At 35.8% G+C, this 20162-nt stretch overlaps 1 protein-coding gene across 1 annotated transcript in view; it reads left to right on the forward strand.

The window, feature by feature from the left end:
- Nucleotides 1-13359, forward strand: part of SPTLC1 (serine palmitoyltransferase, long chain base subunit 1) — a gene marked incomplete at its 5' end in the record, with an annotated part of 32206 nt that extends 18847 nt beyond the window's left edge. The window contains 10 exons of the mRNA XM_009876343.1: nt 96-228; nt 2020-2149; nt 3985-4074; nt 4727-4834; nt 5985-6080; nt 6337-6433; nt 7660-7714; nt 11743-11860; nt 12719-12792; nt 13266-13359. Coding sequence (XP_009874645.1) covers nt 96-228; nt 2020-2149; nt 3985-4074; nt 4727-4834; nt 5985-6080; nt 6337-6433; nt 7660-7714; nt 11743-11860; nt 12719-12792; nt 13266-13359 — 995 coding nt within the window. The remainder of the gene's footprint in view (nt 1-95; nt 229-2019; nt 2150-3984; nt 4075-4726; nt 4835-5984; nt 6081-6336; nt 6434-7659; nt 7715-11742; nt 11861-12718; nt 12793-13265) is intronic.
- Nucleotides 13360-20162: the final 6803 nt, after the last annotated feature.

Below are 20162 nucleotides of genomic sequence, written 5' to 3' on the forward strand. Positions count from 1 at the left end.
CTGTTTGCTTCAATTGGATGATTGCTAAAAGCAGTGATAGGCTTTCTGATATGAAAACAAGTAAACTATCCAAGATCTCAATTTTTTCTCAACAGATGTGCACTTAGAATTAGAAGAACGACTAGCAAAATTCATGAGGACTGAGGAAGCTATTATATATTCATATGGATTTGCGACAATTGCCAGTGCTATTCCTGCATATTCAAAAAGGGGGGACATTGTGTTTGTGTAAGTGTTGTTTTCTACTTGAGAAATTCCACTCTAAAGAGTTTTCCTTTCAATTTTTTTTCGTTGTTTCTTTTTTGTTCATTATCAATCAAGTATTTCTTTGTACGAAGCTCAAATATATTTTCTTTGTCAAATACTCCAAATCAAATCAGTAACTGCTTTTATCGTGGAAGAGCAGACTTGGGCACTCAGCTGAAAAAAATAAAAACAACAAAGTACCACCCCAGACTTGTGCATGGAAGAACTAACAGAATTCTAATACCTACTTCTCTTCTTAAAAATCTGTTCAGTCAAATTTTTTTTCTTCTGTTTACTGCTGACATTTCAACTTTTTTGCAGGACTGTTTTTTCCCTCATGCATACTTGCAATGCATTAGTTGGAGAAATACTGGTACATTTTAAAGCAATGCCAGAACAGCTATGCAGGGATCAAACTAAGGATTCAGCCAGCAATGTAGTTCCTTACAGTAGCCAGTCATAATTTGTCTAGGGGGAAGTAAAACACCAGGACAAACGATGTAACAATACTCAAAACTTATCTGAGCCAAAGAGAAGAATTTGGATTTAGTACTAGCTCATGAATTTATCTTAAGCCTTCCTATTCTTTTAGTATCTTTGTAAATCATTAATATCCACAGTGTTTCTCTGGCATATAATTTCACAGTTTAACTTGAACATTTTATAAAAAAAATTGAAGAAATACATGTTTTGAATATAACACCTGCTAATTTCAATTAATGTGTTTGATTTTTAGACAGCAAACTGATGCATCTCCTCTGTGAGTAAGGGGTTTGGCTGCCTGCTGGGGTTAAGCCACAACACACTGATACTTTTGTATTCATCTGCCAAAATCTGTCTTCAGCACTGTTTTTTTCCTTGAGTGTAAGACTTGTAGCCTGTTTAACTTTTTTACAGAATCATAGAATGTGTTGGGCTGGAAGGGAACTTTAAAGGTAGTCTAGTCCAACACCCCCTGCAGTGAGCAGGGACATCTTTAACTAGATCAGAAGTTCTTTTGTAACTTTGTGGGCTTTGGTAATCTTTAAATATTTTCCAAATCAGCTTTGCTGATATGAATGACCAGAATTTTGCGTACTATTCAAGATAACAGTGTATCCTAGATTTAGCTATCTTGTACTGTTTCAGCTTCTCACTGACAAAATATTTTACAATAAGTAAAAGCAACTAGATTGGAATTACTGCCTTTAGCATGAAGAAAAGAGAGTTTGATTTAGTTGCCTTTTTAAAGAGATTACTGGACCTAAGCAGCTTTGAAATTGATATATCCTATCACGTTCAGAGATTTGCTTTTCCAGCACTTAAAAATGGCAGATAGTTCTTTGAACACTGAGATAGTAATTCCCAAATGATATTAAAAAGCAGGTTTTGAATACTTGGAAAACTACTGTAAATATTGCAGGCACATCTTTGTGTCTTTTTTCTAAGACCCAGAGCAAATGGAGTTAGAATTTTCTGGAATGATTACCATGGTATCTTACTCAGTCCATGGAATGCTGTGCTCATATACTCTGTTGGTGCATACAACCAAAAGGACTAGGGTACACTTTGAGAAAAAATCCGTTGGCCTGCCCACACAGGAAAGTTGAAAAGCTTTGAAAATGCATTTTCAAAATGTGAAAAAAAAAAAAAAAAATGATCCTTCAGTAAATCTGTTTTTAACTGCACATAGATACAGGTATCTGTTCAAGAGCAGGACAGTCCTAATAGCCAGCTTTCTTTGAGTAATTGTTAAACCAAGTGCAAACTTAGTAGGGCTTGCTGTATTTACAGAGATGAAGCTGCCTGCTTTGCTATTCAGAAGGGATTACAAGCATCTCGTAGTAACATCAAGTTATTTAAGCATAATGATATGGCTGACCTTGAACGACTGTTGAAAGAACAAGAGACTGAAGATCAAAAGGTACTATTCCTTTGAAGAAATATTTGTACTCTTTTGTGCCACCTCCCCCACACTTTTTACTGGGTTGTGTAATTGAATGGATGCAATGCTTATAGGCAGTTAGTTGGTTTTCATAAATCTCTGCAGAGCACTTAATGTTACTTATGTAATTAAGATTGATTTTTTTTTTTTTAATTAAAAAAGAGAATATTTATTTATTTAGTTGCATTTGTCTGCATTACCTCTGGAAGCTCACAGTCATTGGTAGTGGGACAGTATCTTTATGGACAGGTGGCTGAAGTGTGAAATTTTTGAAATTATTTTTTTAAAACACTATTACAGAGGGGTGTTTTTAGTCTTTTAGAAATCTGTGTAGCTACATTTACCTAATAAATCGTGTAAGTTAATTATCAGCTCAAATGCCACAGCATAAAATCAATGAAAATGTAGCTAGTCCTAACCCTTTAACTTGTAGAATCAACGTGATTTTTTTTTTTCTTAGACTCTTCTCCTATCTTGCTCTTAACTCTTAAGATGTTCTCTCTCTTGAAAAATTTGGATCAGTTTGATTGCTTGCTTCTTATTGTGACAGTAATGCAAAAAGTTATCCAAAAGCAGCTACTAAAAATTAGCATCAGCAAGTACAGATAACTCAGTTAAATGAATTTTAAAAGAATTATTTGAAGAGCTATCACCATTATGTGATACCCTCCCAGAATACTGGGAGGGTACAGACAACTGTAAACAAGCTGATTCTGTGCTAACACATAGAAAAAGTAAAGTAGATAAACTGCATAATTACAAGCCAATTAGCATAACATCGGTTTAAATCAGTAATGGATCTGATTAATAGCAAATTTGTGGACAACATACTGCTTAACATACCTTCATGGAAAACACGTTTTGTCAGATAACCTTTACATGAGTTTTTAGATGTAGTTGACAGACTGGTGATGCAATTTGTGTAACATAGAATCATACATGTTTGGTTTCTTAGAGCAGAGTGCTTTGATTTAGCTCTATGGTTACAGTTTCTTAATGGAATTAACTGAATGTGAACATCAAGTTGGGTGCCAAGAGCTTAATATAGACCATATGTGTATAACTAAGACATACTGACTCAACTTGTGGAGTAGACTGTGCCGACCACTCAGAAGAGTCAAATAGATATTGTTTGAATCTTTTTACAAGAACTGAAAAAGGTAATAAGTATGACCTGATGTCCTTGATCAGAAGATATCAATGAGGTTTAAAGTAAATACCAGGGGAATGGCATTTTAAAACACCAAAACTGGAATCATACCACTGAAGTTTAAACAGAAACCAGTGCAAGATATTCTTATGGCCTATATTGTCCAGAGATCAGACAGGGAGATTGTAACTTGAATGTTATGAATACTGTTGTACTGCGTTTTCTGAGGACACTGCATGTGTGAGGTTTGTGCTGCTTTGAGAATCCTGATGCACAAACCACTTGTTGAAAAGCCTTCTAAATGCTCAGACTAATGAGGAGCATAATAGAGACCAGGATTTATGGTATTTGTTCTGTAGTTATGTTGTTTGTATTTTATTCATAGAGCCTGAAATAGATTGGTTATGATTTGTTGCAAAACCAAGCCATCTTAAATCTTGTGCAAGAGATAAAAGCTTTAAAATTATTACAAAGTAAATAGTAGTCCAATGAAGCATTTCAACTTGTTACAAATGATAAATACTAAGTTTAAACTGAAGTAAAAGCTTACCTGAAAAACAGACATTGTCTTCCTACCCATTGTTGTCCTTCCCTATCAAAAATCTTCAGAGCTTATGTTATTAGTAACAATTTATATGAACTGAAACTGTGTCTTTCTCTGAAGAATCCTCGCAAGGCCCGTGTAACTCGAAGGTTTATTGTAGTGGAAGGATTGTATATGAACAAAGGAGACCTTTGCCCTCTTCCAGAATTGGTAAGTGGTTTCAGTTTGCCATTTAAACACTGTATGTGAAGGCTTATTGGTAATGAAATAGCCTACGTAGAAAAGCTCTGCATGCAGTTTTCTTGTTTACCTTTTTGCTTTCTCAAATGTTTATGAAATGGCAGTCCCAAATCTTATATTGTTTTGAAACTTCTGATCAGAATTTGCAAGTCTCACTACATGTATATCTGGTTATGGTCTTAGTTTTTAACCTGCAAAATATACTGTACTTTCAGCTATGCTGTATGATACTAAATTGTTAGGTTATATATAAAAAAATATTTCAAAGAAACCCTCATGCAGCTGTTGTAAACAGTGACTCCAAGAAAAACGTTTGCTATTCAGCATAAATTGGCTTTTTATGCAGGCTGTGTTCTAGTAGATAATGAAAGAAATGCTGTGAAAATACATAATCCTGAAAGTACTTGAAAATACATGAACGTTTGTGTAATTTAGTCTTATATTGTGAAAGAATTTTGAAGGCTTTTGAAATGTCCTGATGACAGCACAGATCTCTAAAGCTGAAATTTCTGCAGTATGTAAGATACTGTAACTGTGTTTCTTTACCTTATGTCCCCCACCTAATTTGTTAAAAAATTCTGATGGGCTTGGCCTTTGTTTTATGTAATTTGCTGTGTTTTAGATAAAATTGAAATATAAATACAAAGTTAGAATATTTTTGGAGGAGAGCCTTTCCTTTGGAGTCCTTGGAGAACATGGAAGAGGAATTACTGAACACTTTGGAATAAATGTAAGTGCCTTCTTTGTGAGTTTTGTTGTGAACAAGACACTTGTACAGAAGCAAATTCTGCAATTGGTTTCTTATGCCTGTGGCACTGATAATGTTTAGTGGTGCATGACAGAAATTTAAACAAACTTCATCAGTCTTACAGTGTTTGGGTCCTAGCACTTCTCTTTCACATGCTTACTTGAAATGATTTTGCTTATCTTTAGTGAGGAGGGTAACAAAAGAATTTTTACAATAATTTTACCCATTTTCTGGGCACTTGGTGAGATCATGATTGCAGTAATTTCCAAGAGTCTGCATTTTGTGCTATTTATTCAGCTGAGGAGTACTTTGGAAATCCAAACTAGTATCTTTGTGGTTGTTTGCTACCTTTGCCACCTGAGCTGAGGAAGGAAGAAGTACTCTTTAAGTTACCGGTGTCTTAGTGGGGAACATCTCTAAATAGATTCTGGACTTGCAAGTGAAATATCAAATTCAGAGAACTCATTCTGTCTTTCCCTGTCTCCTATTGTTTTTACTGGAAGTGTCTTAATACCAAATGTGGGAGAGAAAATTAAACAGCTTTGGAAAAGAAAACAAATAGTGCTACTGTGGTGCTTGCCAAGTACCATCTGAATAATTGGCTTCTATGTTGAATTCATTTACAAACATAATCTTTCAGTTTTGCATGCTCAGAATGGGAATTTGTAAGCTGTGGTCATCACTGTGCATTACAGAGCCTGGCAAAAAATACGTTTGCAACTAACACATGAAATAAGGCAGTTGTGTCTCATAAGGTTCAAACTCTGACTTAGCTAATCTTACTCCCAATTTTAATCACATTCAAACTCATATGCACTGCTGTGGGACTACTTATATTCTTAAAGGACACTGTCACACAGAGTGCTTTGAGAAATTTTAACCAGTATCTACAGAATTTGCTTTTTCTGTTTGTGTTCTTCACATTGCAATGCCTGGAAGAGAGTGATATTGTGTAAATTGTCTACAGATCCGTAAATCTCAATTTCTAAAGTCCTTGGACATTACTTAAAATTATTTTAGTTGTAGCTTCATCTTAATGATAATATGAAACAAGACACATATTTAATAGATTTATAAATAGTCTTGATGTAATCAAAAGCATCTCCTAATAACTTGCTAATTTAACTGACAGATTGATGATATAGATCTTATTAGTGCAAACATGGAAAACTCACTGGCTTCTATTGGAGGATTTTGCTGTGGAAGATCTTTTATTATTGACCATCAGGTAAGCAGGTCTCATTTTTATATGATGTGGCAGGGTTAGTTAACTTAGAAATGAGAGTTACTCATGTAAATTTGCAAAAAGTGTAATTTTATAAATTATTATGCAACATTTGTGTTAAAGTGTGTGGCTCTGTGAAATATTATGTATCATGTATGAACTGGACACCTACTTTTAAATCCTCTCATGAATTTTTAAGTGTGAACAAACAATACAGTGCAATTTATTCTCTTTTTTTTTTTTTTCTTTCCCCCCACAGCGATTATCTGGTCAAGGCTACTGCTTTTCTGCATCCCTACCTCCTTTATTAGCTGCTGCTGCTATTGAGGCTCTGAATATTATGGAAGATAATCCAGGTACTTGATTCATTAATATCTTTTTCTTCAGTTTTTTCTTTGCCCCAAACTAGTAATTCATGCTTCTCCCTATTTTGAAGTTCTCTCTCTTTTTTTTTCTTCCTGCTTTTCTTCAGTGTTTCCTCCTCTTTCCGTCTATCTGAAAAGGAGTGAGTTAGTTGAAGCAGGAGCAACAGAGATGGTTTTCACTGAACAAATAAGAAATTATTATTCCACTTCATAGACTAGTGGTGTACTTCTTCCTTGAAAACAGATTACTTCAAGACAAATGAGGGAGGGGGAGGTTAGAGAGAAACAAATGGGAAATACGTTTCCTCAAGACTGAACAACCCTTTTGTTTTTAGTTGTACTACATAATGTTGTTTGGTTTTTTTCTTCTCCCAATAAGCATCCAGGCAAGAATCTCAGGAATGATCATAGTGCAAACACCTGCAGTTTTGGCAGGACCAAATACAGGACATTTGGATAAAGTTGACAAGCAGGAGTTTCTGCTCTAGGAGTCAGAGAATCGCCCTTGTTGCTGGAACCAAAGAAAGAGGCATATAAGAAGGACAAAAGTGACCAAATCTTAAGTATTTTATTTTTAACTGTCATTAGCAATGACAAATTTGAGAGCATCTGTTGTCCTGCAGGGAGACGCAGGATTAAATTTGTCACAAATAAATAAAAACTACTGGATAGCTCACACATAGTCTTAAGAAGTTAAACAAAAGCAAAAAAGAAAAGTTATGGGACTGTTGGCTATAGTAGAGGGTCAGCCTTTACTGAGGAAAAGAAGCAAGGCTTGCACATCCAGGAGACAAAGTTTCCTGCTTAAGAATCTGCAGTAAGTTGGAAAAAGGATCAAGGAGCAGACTCTACGTGGCTGAAGATGTTTTATAGATATTAGCAAGTTGGACCTGACATTTCAATCCCGTTAGCAAGTGTTTGTGTCATCTTTTCCATATGATCATGAACCAATGCAGCTGGAGTTATGAGATAAAGGGGAGTAATGCATTTGTCAGATCTTAAAAGCCTGTCATTTCCTGGCATAAAAGGGAATTGAGAACATTATGAAGAGTAGTGTAGAGACTTAGTACTTCGATAGATATGTATATATTAGTTTTCATTCTAAATGCTTTAAAAAAAAAAAACCCCACACCAAAACTCAGACTTATAGAAATGTAAAGTAGAAACAGGATATCTAAGCTTTTTTTTTTTTTTCCCTCCCCACCCTGGGTGTGTAGACATTTTTCAGACTCTTCGGGCTAAATGCGAACGAATTCACAAAGCTTTACAAGGGTAAGTATGGTGGTTTCGTTTTGTTGTTGTGAGTTTGGCTTTTTTTTTGCTATTGTTGATTTGACTGTGCCTTTGTAATGCCAACTTCAAAGAGCCATCCTTACCCAAATCTGTTTCTGGTTTTACAGATGTTTAGACTGGGATATGTACATGAAATTATCTATGTATTAAAGGAAAAAAGCTATCATTTTCCAACTCTCTCTGCTATGCTACTACAAAGAGTCCCAAGTTTTTAAAATCCATTTACAGATATTGAAATGAGGTAACACCTTAGTGCTAGTGAGGATATTTGCAAGCCCTTACCCATTCAAGTCTTTAGGAGAGTGTGATAGCTTTCAATGGTATGAAGTGTTGATAAACATTTTGCAAAATAGTCTAAGTAAAAGTGTTTGGAGTGTAGTTTAGCAGATACTGTTTCAGACAACTTGGTGCACCTTGCAGTCACCTTTAATACGGACGATATAGTTCTTGTGTACGAGACTTGAATGTTACACAGCAACAGAAGTAGTCATTATATTGGGGACACATAGAAAATTGCTATTATTTATCTGAAAAGTAAGGATTCTGTTAAATATTTTCTAACACTATCCTGTTTTAAAAGATGGCTATACTCAGTAACTGCTTCTTTTCCTGACAGGTTTTAATACTAAAAAAACATAGAAATTACTGTGACTATTCAATGACTACTTAGTGTGCAGAATAGATAAGTGAGCTAGTGTTTTACAATTAATTTTCTTGAATAGCAAATAAGCCATGGCTGGTGTTTTTCTGCTGCTGATTCTGCTTTTTTCGCTTAAATTCAGTGTAGTCACAAATCAACAAGTAGTCAAAATGTCCTAGTGTCTGTAATAGGACTTCTGTGTTTTTGGCTAATGGAAAAGAGTGTGGTGATACAGAGGTTCAAAAAACTTGCAAAGAAAATAGTTCTTCTAGGTTATACTGGGAAAGAATTTGACAGATTTAACACACCAGGGAATTGTGCAGAACTGTAAAAAGAAAACTACCCTAACAACTGCATAAAGCAGTATCAGAGAGAATATTTGAACTAATATTTGCAGGGTCCAATGTGGTGTTGTTTGGTTTTTTAAAATTAATAAGCATGCTGGAAAAAGAGTGCGATAGTTTGAGGAGGAGGCAAATTTTTCGGAAAAAGCGTTTTTTAATGCTGTGATGTTACACACACTCATCTTCCCTGCCTAACAATGGCTGCTTCTTAACTCCAGTTCTTTATCGTGCTCTCATGATAGAGTGGAACTAAATGCTAGTTTAAAAGAGAGCATAAAATGGTGGTAGAACAGTTTTTATTTTTTCTTATAATAGAACCAATACAGTGAAAGAAACAAATTAAAGGAAATTTTTGTTAGCCAGTGTAACTAAGCCATGAAATTCAGAACTTGATATGCAAGTACCACAGCATGATTAGCATTAAAAAAAAATGTTTGTCTTTATATGAACTGTGTAGAGGAAGAAACCATAGCAGTGTAAGCTAGAGGAATGGCTGGTGGTGATTTCTGTTGTGGATACATGCTAAGTACCTGTTTGTAGAATAAATGGAAGAATTCTGAATCCTGTGTAGAGCTACATTCTTATTGTGTATGGCAGTTTATAAAACGTAAGAAAATGTGGTAAGAGATAGGATAATTAACAGAAATCAGAAATATCCTTAACTTTCTCAAACAATCTTAGGTAAAGGAGATTTGTCTTGTATTTAAAAATACGTGGTGTCTTAGTAAATAGAAAAAAAAGTACAGTAACAGAATGGATGGGACAGAATTTTGTGAATTTTTAAAACACATGACAGGAGTAGGTAGTTTTCCGTAAGTAGTTCATTACTTATTGCATGACCTAAACCTGGCTGAGAATTTTCTGATAAGTTTTCATTGGGGAGAAGCAGATTTATTTTTATCTCCTTTTCCAGAAAAACTTGACTTTTTCAGTGAGACCTCATTCCAGTTTTTTGTTAGCAAAATTAATGGAAATGTTGATGGTGTTCAGGGCAGTCCGGTGACACAAGAGTTCTCTACTGCCAAGAGCCCATGCCTGCCGCTTCAGTTCCGCAGCCCAGCCTTGTAGCTCACTCTCCCTGCGTGAGGAGGGAGCTCCCCAAGGCTACATCCATACTTGAATGATAACATTAGGAAGCATTCCTGGGCGCTGGATCTCAACTGCCTACTCTCTGAAAGCATTGGAGTGACCTGTGGCAGGGGTTTGGCCCAAGTCATATAGTGCTTTTTGAAAGGACTCCTGGAACCAGCTCCTGGTTTAAGAGTTGCTTGAGCCAGGAGCTGTTCCCAGTTTGGATGTGGTCACCCACTTGGACATGGAGACTCAGATTTTAAAAGTATGGGTGTGAGTTGTTCCATATCCATTCACCGTAGGGCCAGAAACTAGTCCAAGTCATATTTAATTTACTAATACAAAACTAGCCTTAAAAGGAGTGCTGGAGTTCAGGGGCTAGTTTTGTTCCTTTGCTACTTCAAAATCAGATCTTTGTGAGTAAGTGTATAGCAAATATAAAGCATATTGTTTAGGCAAAGACTCAGGCAGTTTATGATTATCTATTTCAGTTAAAGAATTATGTCCATTTTATTACTAGAAGCTAATACTGTGTCTCTGTAAACAAAGCCTAACTGTATTATTACCTTTTCTTAAATTCTGTTCCCCAGCAAATAGATTTAAAGTGAAACTTTGTCATCACTTCTGCTCTCATCTACCTACTTGTAGAACGCTACTTCTTAAAAGTCAGATCACTTCTAGGAAATATAGCTAAAAATGGCTGTTATGTGGCTAACTGTATATTGTCTTTCTGCCTTGTAGCTGGACCTTGGACTGCTTTTTCCTTTATGTTACCAAATTTTGTTTCCCCGATCCCTAAATATGTGTGCGGTAGTGAGACAAATGCAGAGTGTGCATGCTTGTGTATTAGAATTAGTTCACAAGTAAGTGTGGGTGAGTGAGACCAGAATGTTTGCAGTTTTGTGGCTGAAGAAGCGTATCAATTTGATTTGTCCTTCTGGACTGGACTATTAATTGAAATAGCATTGTAGTAATAACTGAGGATACTTTTCACGATTAAGTGTAATTTTATATTTTTCAAAGTTATAGTTGATTCAGTGTGTTTGTAGTGGGAGTTCTCTCTCCTATAGGCTCCAGTTCTTGAGTTTATGGATTTAACATCTCTTAGGTTCTAAATGGGTCTTGATCTCTGTAAAATAAAAAACGTTTTTGAAAATGAGGTATAAAGTTACAACGTGTGCGAGACAAGCTCATCAAATTCAGGAAATCAAAATTACAGCTTGATGGTAGCCATGCATTTATGGGACCTGTTAATTTTGCAGACCAAAGATCTTGCTTGGGCATGTGATACAGTTTTTTGGAAGGGGTAAAACTCAGTCCTAACTATGGTGATATGATATGTCAGGAAAGTGTCAATTATTCAGGCACATTTTAGGGACCCGATTAACAGCTGTCCGTACACACAGATGTGAGAGCAATTTTAGTAATAAAACTAGCTTTAGAGGAGCTTCTGGCTGACAGGTGTTCTAAATATTTTCTACAGGAAATAATGTTAAATAAGAAGTCTTGCAGAAAAAAAACAACTTGTTTCTTCTTATCACATAAGTGGGTAATAAAACATTTTTTTTAATTACTTATTTTCTTAATACAGACTCTGAAGACTTAGCTAGCTGTGGTTTTATCAGGAACATACAGGCCTAATGCTAACATTTCTTACATCTTCATAAGGATCCTTTTGAAACTTTTGAATTTTTAATCCTTTTTGAAAATAGAGGAGTCACTGTTATTATGCAAACTTACTGAAACTACATTTAGTAAACTCCTTAGGAAAGACATTCACTTGATAAGTTTGGTTATCTTTACCTGTTGCAAGCTGGAATGCACACGTTTTGTCTGTGAAATACTTTTTTCTTCTCGCTCACTATTCAGAAAGAAGAAACGCTATCTATGGCTGTAACATGCATTGAGGTAGGATGTGCATTGAAGACTTTTTATTTTATTTTATTTTTTAGGATTTCTGGCTTGAAAGTAGTGGGAGAATCCTTTTCCCCAGCATTGCACCTACAACTGGAAGAGAGCAGTGGATCTCGAGAAAACGATGTGAAATTACTCAAAAGAGTTGTGGATTATGTAAGTATCTCCATAAAAGTTAAAATATATTATTTGCTTTGAATGTAAATAACTAATAAAGTGCATATTGGTTGGGAGGCTTGGTAAGTAACTTACTGGAATGTCTTGGAGGAATACTGTGAGAAGCTCAGTTGTTTGCTGACTAGGGAGCTATGTTAAAGACCATCTTCTAACCATTTCTTTGTGGATAAAAATACATATATTACACCTTTTATTTTATAAAGTAATTATTTCCTGCTTGTACTTCAAAATTCAAGTTAAATTTGCATATAAAACTTTCTTGGAAAACTTTTGTGATGTTAATAAGAATAAAAGCTGTTTTTTGAACAGAGTTCTGGTGGTGTATTTTAACCATTTGAGGTCTAGCTTTCCATAGTTTTGTTTGAGTCTGTGAACTTGATTTTTGTGTGTGTGTGTGTGTGTGAAGAATCTCATATTTTGTGTGTAGTATTTTTTCCATCTTCAGTAAGCACTGGTTCTCTTTCTCCCACATGAAGGTCGATGAAGTTTTTTATTTGAGGTGGCAGGTGAACAAAACTACATAAAAAAAATAAACTCTGAAGTTGATTTCCTTGAAACTATGCTTAAATATCATTTAATACCTACTTAGTACAGCATTTTTGACTGATTACTTAGAGATGAAAGCTAATGAAGCTGCACCCCAACCTGTTCTGTGAGTTTATGCTGTATTAATATTACAAATGATTTTCCGCGACTTTCAAAACCTGCTTTTGGGAAAGAACTTACAGTTATCCTGACACCAAACTCTTAAAAGTTAATTAAATGTATTTGGTGATCAGAAGGATATGCTGTCAGAAGTTCCCAGATTGACACTTGCTATATTTTATTTATTTGTAGTGCATGGATAATGGCATTGCATTAACTCAGGCCTGCTATCTGGAGAAAGAAGAAAAATGTCTTCCTCCACCCAGGTTAGTAGAAAGTCAATACATCATGTCATTTTATTAGATATGATACTCTTTCTTTTCATGTACTTCTGAAGTTTTTGTTCAGTAGACTGGATTGAATAGATCTGGCCTGTAAAGGATGAGCAAGGCTCCATTTTGAGATGCATTTTCAGTGACTGTTACAGGATGCTAATACCCTGAAATAACTGAATCTCAGCAATCAGGATGTTGCCTGTTATGAGGCACGTTTCCAGAAGCTGCACATCTGCAGGTAGAGAAGATAAGGATCAAATGTCTGTGGTGTGTACACAGGAAAGAAAAAAACCTAGTTTGACTATTTCTGTTTAGTCGTATGTCTTGTTTCTGTTTGAATTTGCACTCATAATAATTTCTAGAGCAATAGTGATATTAATGTGTTAAAACTAGTATGAAAAATGTCTAACACTGAAGGCAAGGAGTAAAGTTTACTCTTTGTGTTTTGGTTTTCTTTTTTCTAGTATTCGAGTAGTGGTAACAGTGGAACAAACAGAACAAGAGCTGGACAAAGCTGCATCACTGCTTAAGGAAGCTGCAAAGTCTGTATTGAATTAGACTGCTGTCACATACAGTGACTTCAATTCAGATATTCAAATTCTTCCACGGATGGCATTAAAACCTGACTTTTTAACAAGATTGTTCCAGAATGGTGCAAATGCAGTGAGGGGAAGAATGCTGAATTTTGAAACTGGTGAATGACACAGTGTACTTTCAATTTGAACTCTACCATTTACTGGCATTTCTTAAAATGGGGATATCACTATTGTGTGCAGGACGCTCATAAGCTGCAGCTTAAAAAGTTTTAAGTGTGTATCTTCAGACACTTGAGTGTTTTTAGAAATGTATACAAACATTCAGTTTTCCCCTGAAGCATCTAAAATGTATCATTTTCTCCGCATATTCTCAGAATGTAGGAACTTTGGATAAATTTCAAGGAATTACTTCCTCTCCACAAATGAAGATAGGATATTCCTAATACTGCCTTAAAGGGGGAAAATATTAAGAGAGACAAAATATTAAGAGCAAATTTTGTGCTGTATTATGCCATTTATTACTGAATTATGGAGGAACTTAGATTATTTTTTATTATTTCTTTCTCTAACCATTTCTTGAAGTCTTTTTAAGAATACCTGGCCAGAGAATGCCATTATCTAAATAGTAAATTCATATTAAATTCTTTTTTTTCCTGTTTTAATTATATGCATGCTTGATATTATAGGTGAGGTTTTTCATTTTATTAACTTTAAAATGTTGAAATGGAAACCTCTAAATTGTGAAACTGGTATAATTCCATTACAGTATGTTCAGTCAGGGGGGCATTGCAACAGTCTTGCAGAGGAGTCACAGGCAATGTGAAGAATAAACCAAGGTTTAGGAAGAGCAGCTGAATACTAGCTTAGTCAAACTACTTTGAAGCACTAAAATGGTGTGTGCTACATTTTCTTACTAAATGGCTATACCTTAGAGAGGAAGACTCACAAATAGCTAATGAGAGTTTCAGTGCTACTGAAATACAACTCAGTATGTGCTCATAAAATCCCCACATAATTGGATACTAATATTTGGAGATGGTGATGTTGGCATATTCAATAAGCACAGATGGATGTTATACAGACAGACACGTTGCACCAGTAAGAAAAAACTGGGAAGGAAGGATGACAGTAAGCTGTACCTTTTTATGAAATAAAAACCATAGCTGTATTTTTTCAGGATTTGCTTTAAGAATGCCCATTAAAAAAAATTATATTTCAACAGATCTGTATTCTGGGTTGTTTTGTGGTTATATGCCATTTTGATTGCTGCTATGGGGACTGCAGGACAATTTTTGAGAAGCTTCATTGTTGAAATAAAAAGTTAATCATGTTTGATTCAGATTTTCACTTATAATTATATTTTGTAGCATGATCAACCATATTTTTTTGAATATTCTGCATCACATGAGCATAGTCTGTGTTGACTCCTTCAGTTCACAGTGGCCGTCTCTGTTCTGGCTTTCAAAACCTCTCACGTGTACATTCAAATAAACCAACTAAAGTTGTGTTGAGACATTTCTGTTGCTTGACAGTTTGAAATAGTCAAATTATCTGTTCAGTTATAGGGAAACTTTCATCTAAATGTGAAAGACTATTCCTATTTCACTGGCATTTACATTTTTCTCTATTAATTGTGAGTAGAAGCCTGTGAAAAGCCAACAGTTTAATATGGGGAAGGAAGCTGATTTCCATTTTACAGACTGAAACTGAAGTGCAGAACAATCAACCTTCTCAAGACCTTCAGAGATTGCAAGAAATGGAAAATAAAACTTAGCACTATACTTTGAGCTTATGAGCCATTTTTTGGCTTGATGATTGAAACCTGAATTTTCAAGTAAACTGTAGCTTTTGATGTATTATCTACTTGGTTTCCAGTGCAGCATAATAAATGGATTTATAGTTCAAGGTAAACTTGTGAAGGTAAGCAAATCACCAATTAGCATTGAACTACTAGGTTGCAGAATCTATATTCGGTTCTTGCATTTTGGTTTAGTTTGCCTGCAAATGGGAGGATTTTGTTGTTGTTGTTGCACTTCTGGCAACAATCTTTAGATACATGGGTTTGTTTTTTGGTTTTGCTTTAGAATGAAGTGATAACACCTAAATTGACAGGAGGTAGAGTGGAATTTTTGGCAATTTCAGAGCTGTGACTAAGTGGTTCCGATGAAACAAAACTTCAAGTATGTTGCTGAAAGATACTGTCATCTGATTCATTTGGCAAACACATACCCAGCATTAAAATGTTGGTAAAAGTACCTTTGTCCATTTTTGTTGTTTACCTGTGTATGAGAAAGAAGCATTTAGATAACACTAAAGTGAACGCTGTATGATTCATAGCTGTATTATAGTCTGTGCTTTACTGACAGGTCTCTGTGAGAAATTAAGATGCTTATGAAATGGAGCTGCTGGAGAGAGAGATCCCTGATCAGTTTAGGCACGTCTGGCCCACTTCGTCTTGGCTTTTTTGATAAATATCTTTGACATGGCAAGCAGTTGAAGGGAAGGATGGCTCTGGGGATAAAAGGTGGTTGGGGTTAGGGAGACAGCAGGTGATTCTGCTTAAACTTTTGACATTAAAAAATCAGAAGCCTGTTTAGTGCTTAGTTCTCAGTGCTCAAGGCTAATAAACATATGAACAAGACTGTGTTAGTTACTTTGTGGTTACATTTGGATGAAGTGGGGCTTTTTTGTCTGCTTCTTCAGATGTGGGAGTGGGGTTGGAGTCTTCCTAAATAAATGGAAAACTATTCAGCAGAAGGTGAATCTAACATATAAGAGCCTTATCCCAAACTTCAAAATTTCTATTGCAAATAAATATCTGTATTCTTAATTCAACTAATTTATGTATTTTACCTTGCCAAGTATTTGGATCAGACTTCCAGCTAAGTGGAAACATCAGGATAATAAATCATCATCATCATTATCCTTCATAATTAGAGATCAGAAATAAACACCTTTTTTTTTTTTTTTTTCAACTGAAGATAAATACCTGGTGGTTCAGAAGGAATGCATTTGTAAGTGCAATAAGGTCGCCCATTTATTGAAATTGTCCTGGTAAAAGTAATTGTTTGAAATATTTGGGACTGGGATGGATGGGAAAATATTTTCACTTTTGAAGAAACAAGTCTACATGATATATATATATTCTTTTTTAAAAACAAATATCTATTTTCCTTGAATATATAAAAATAACTGAATGTTATTTGTGTAGGCTCATTGTTTTTACAGGAAAAACTACAGATGCCTTTTCTGTTTATTATGGTAATTATTTTTGGACAGGAGATGAAATGCATAAGGAGTGTATTAAGAAAGAGAGGTATGGCTGAATAACTTTTTTTTTTTTTTCCTCTCATGTTTGAAATACAATCCCAGTCACTGCACAGAATAGTGTACTATCTCTTTTCTGTCACTCCATCTGGACTTTATTAGGTTGCAGAGTGTTGGCATTCACCGATCTATGAAGTTGCTACTGCAAAAGTGTCTTGCATCCTAAAATGACTCAAGAAGCATACGTGAGCTGTAAATGCTGCTTAAACAGAGGAACTATTTACAACTAACACAAAACATTTGTATGTTAAACTGTTTCAGTGTCCTAATAAAAGGAAGTGTCTGGTTAACATTTTGTGTTGTGTTCTGTGTTCTTTGACAGTTTTCATGCTAATAAGATAATAGACTTTATCTTGCTGATGCATTTTTCACATTTTGGGTTCCTGTCCAAATTGTTGCACAGTAGGCATAATAAAAGTAGCACAAACTAATAAATCAGCTGAGCTGCAGATTGCTGGACGTTAACTATTGGAGAATGACACTTCTTTACATGACCGCGGTAGCAGATACTTGTGGAAAACTGCTGTTCAAAACTAGACTCTGGGACAGGTTGAGTTTGGCTGCGACTCATTATAGAATTTCTGATGTATTAATGAACTGTTGAGTTCAGGTGAAATATGCCCCAGCTTTGAAAGACATTTACGGTAGAAAATACTGTGATTTTGCCTTACCATGTTACATGGATAAGATTTGTCTACTTACCCCTGCCCTTAAAGGTGTTACCACCTAACTTTGCATGCTCTTTGGATAACTAAGCTGGGTTTTCCAGCAGGAGATCCAGTGTTGGCAAAAACCCTGTAAATATTGGAGTCAGATGAAAAACTTAAGCAGAATTGGAAATGTGTAGTTCACTAATTAACTTATATTTGATGTAGGCCAAAAATGAGAAGAACGTTTGGGGGCATTACTAAGAGAGATAGAGATGTGATCATCCTGCTCTGTGGAGTGCTTGTCAGACTGTGTTTGGCTTACTGTGTTTGGTTCCGTTCCTCACAATTCAGGAAAGATGACAGTGACCTTCTGACCCCACCACATCCCTGAGGAGGTTGTTTTCCAGCAGCTGACTCTAAGAAGAGTAGACGATTCCTTTATGTCAAGAGGAAACCATTCCCAGTGCAACTTGTATCTAATACCCTTCTCTCCATGTGACTCCTTGTGAAGGAAGAGCCTACGTGCTCTTTGCAGATGCCCTTTAAGTATTAGAAGAGTGTGATGTTGTCCCCTCTGAGCCTTCTATTCTCCAAGGAGAAGAGTGCTGAATCCTTCAATCCTTCAGTCTTTCCTCATATGGTAGGTTCTCCAGCCCTTTCGTCATCTTTGTGACCCTCCTTTGGACTGTGTTTTATTTTGGTTAGTTGTTTTTTTATAAGCTAATTTCAGTTGTGTTAACTTGTGTTAAATTGCTAGCTTCAAAATAAAAATTTTAAAAATTTCAAAGATTTAAAAGGTAAGTTGCTCTCATTTCTTGAAGTTTTTTCTGTTTCCTGCACCTGTGTTTTTGAGTCATATTTCTCTTTGTTTTCCTTTATTCTCCAGGATAGCCATCAAAAATAAATGTTTTGTAAGTTGCTTAAAAACTACTCAAGCAATGAAGGTGGTTTTTTTTATACAGTAGACCTTATTTTTGTTATTATATCCACATTTCTTAAATGCAGAGTCATGTTGCTATTTGACTGTTGGGAGGCAAGGGATGTGCAGAAAGTTGCATTAAATTGGAGGTTTAATATGATAACACCAATAAATTGGCAAATTTATGAGGTGATCTGTCTAATTCCAGTGTGCATAGTGCTAGTGAATATTGTGCAATTTACAATGCATGCATATTTGAGGTTTGAAGGATGAGCTGAAATCTGTAGAAATTATAGTGACTCTAATGTCAGTGATCACCTCCAAGCACAGAAGGCCACTTTTGCCGTGTTACTAACCTTTAACTCTCTGAAAGCATAGAATTAAGTGTGGGTAGGATATCACAGCTTCAGTGCCAGACAAGCTGAGTTACAGGTCAAAAATGGGAATGTTTTTTTACTGCTGCAAGGCGAAGACAGCAAGATAGTCATGTTTTTTACGAAGGTGGAATTTAGTACTATTTGAGGGGCCCTCAGTTTGAACATGAAGCGTAAAGTGCTCATTAAGTGCTGGTTAAGAGTAGCAGGACAGGAAGGTGAAGGGCTGCGCTGGAGCTACAATGGAGAAAATAGACAGCAGGATCCTAGCTGTTGTTAGTAGTGAGACTAGGTTACAGAAGTTAGTTGTCACCAGAATTGTTGCTCACCTACTCTAGGTCCACCGGAGTCTAGGGAATAACAATCCATGGTGGAGAATCGTCAGCTTGGTTCCAAGTACTGTAAATGTACATATGTGTAAATGTAAATGCGTATCCAAACAAATGTGTCTGCAAGAAAAAAATACTAATTGTGGCTTACCTCACAGCAAACTTAGAAGCAACTGCAAAACCATACAGAAACTGTATAGCAAATGAATGAAGTTACATATACCCTTTGCAACCCGGAGGGAGAGTTTGATGTGTGATAACAAAGGGAATTTACTCTATCCACACATTTATTATGCTGGGCTAAGACAAGAGTTAAAAAAAGTATAAGTTGTGAGCAGAGCTAAGGGGTAAATAATATCAAATGACAAGGTTTGAACAAAGGTTTGAACTTAACCTTTGAAATTAAAATACCCTTTAAAATTCAGCATATATGCACGGAGGTTTTTTGTGCAGCCAGCAGGGCACAAGTACAGTAAGCTAACTCATAGGCGAAGGGGTTCTGTCACATGTTAAAAAAAAAAAAGAGAGCAACATTTGCCTTTGGTGTAGTTTACCGTGGAACTGTTGATGGGCAGCATGAAACTTGTGCAATGCATAATCTGTTTAGCGTTCAAGTATGGTATCTGGTGACTGAAGGGACTGACACAGCCCTTTACTTACAGAAAAGAGGAGTAGCTGTGGAAGCCTCTTAGGCTGCTAGTACACACCTCTGTGTGTTTGTTTATTTTCCCGTAAGGCAATACTGATGGGTTTGAGGAGACAAGCGGAGGAACATAATCTTGCTATGGAAGGAGACTCTCCTCTAGCTGCTGTGTCTCTGTTCAGTAGAACATAGCCCAAAAGGCTACTGATTAATACATCTCTCTAATTTCACAGATATCATCAAAGGTTGAAACATCTGTGTTACAGATGACACTGGAACAGCAGCCTCTAGACCACTGGATAACTTTTAAGTGCTCATGTTTACCCAAAGAATCTAGGGGTGAAAGGGGGTTAATTTTCAGGTTTTATTGGAAGATCCAGGTGTGGGTTCTCTCTTCTCATTGTTGCCTTTTCTGTGAAATTATCCACTGCCTTGACATTTTGAAATAGTTCTTGAAGTTCATGTAAGAGCAAAGCTAGGTTTCTCAGGTGGCATAGGAGCATCGTGCTGTGTTTCACAACAGTTTCAAGATGTATGACCTCCTTATTACTTGCAGTTCTCTGCCTATTTGTCTGTAAAGTGT

This window comes from Apaloderma vittatum, unplaced genomic scaffold (genome assembly GCF_000703405.1).
Source record: "Apaloderma vittatum isolate BGI_N311 unplaced genomic scaffold, ASM70340v1 scaffold10109, whole genome shotgun sequence".
Taxonomy (NCBI): domain Eukaryota; kingdom Metazoa; phylum Chordata; class Aves; order Trogoniformes; family Trogonidae; genus Apaloderma; species Apaloderma vittatum.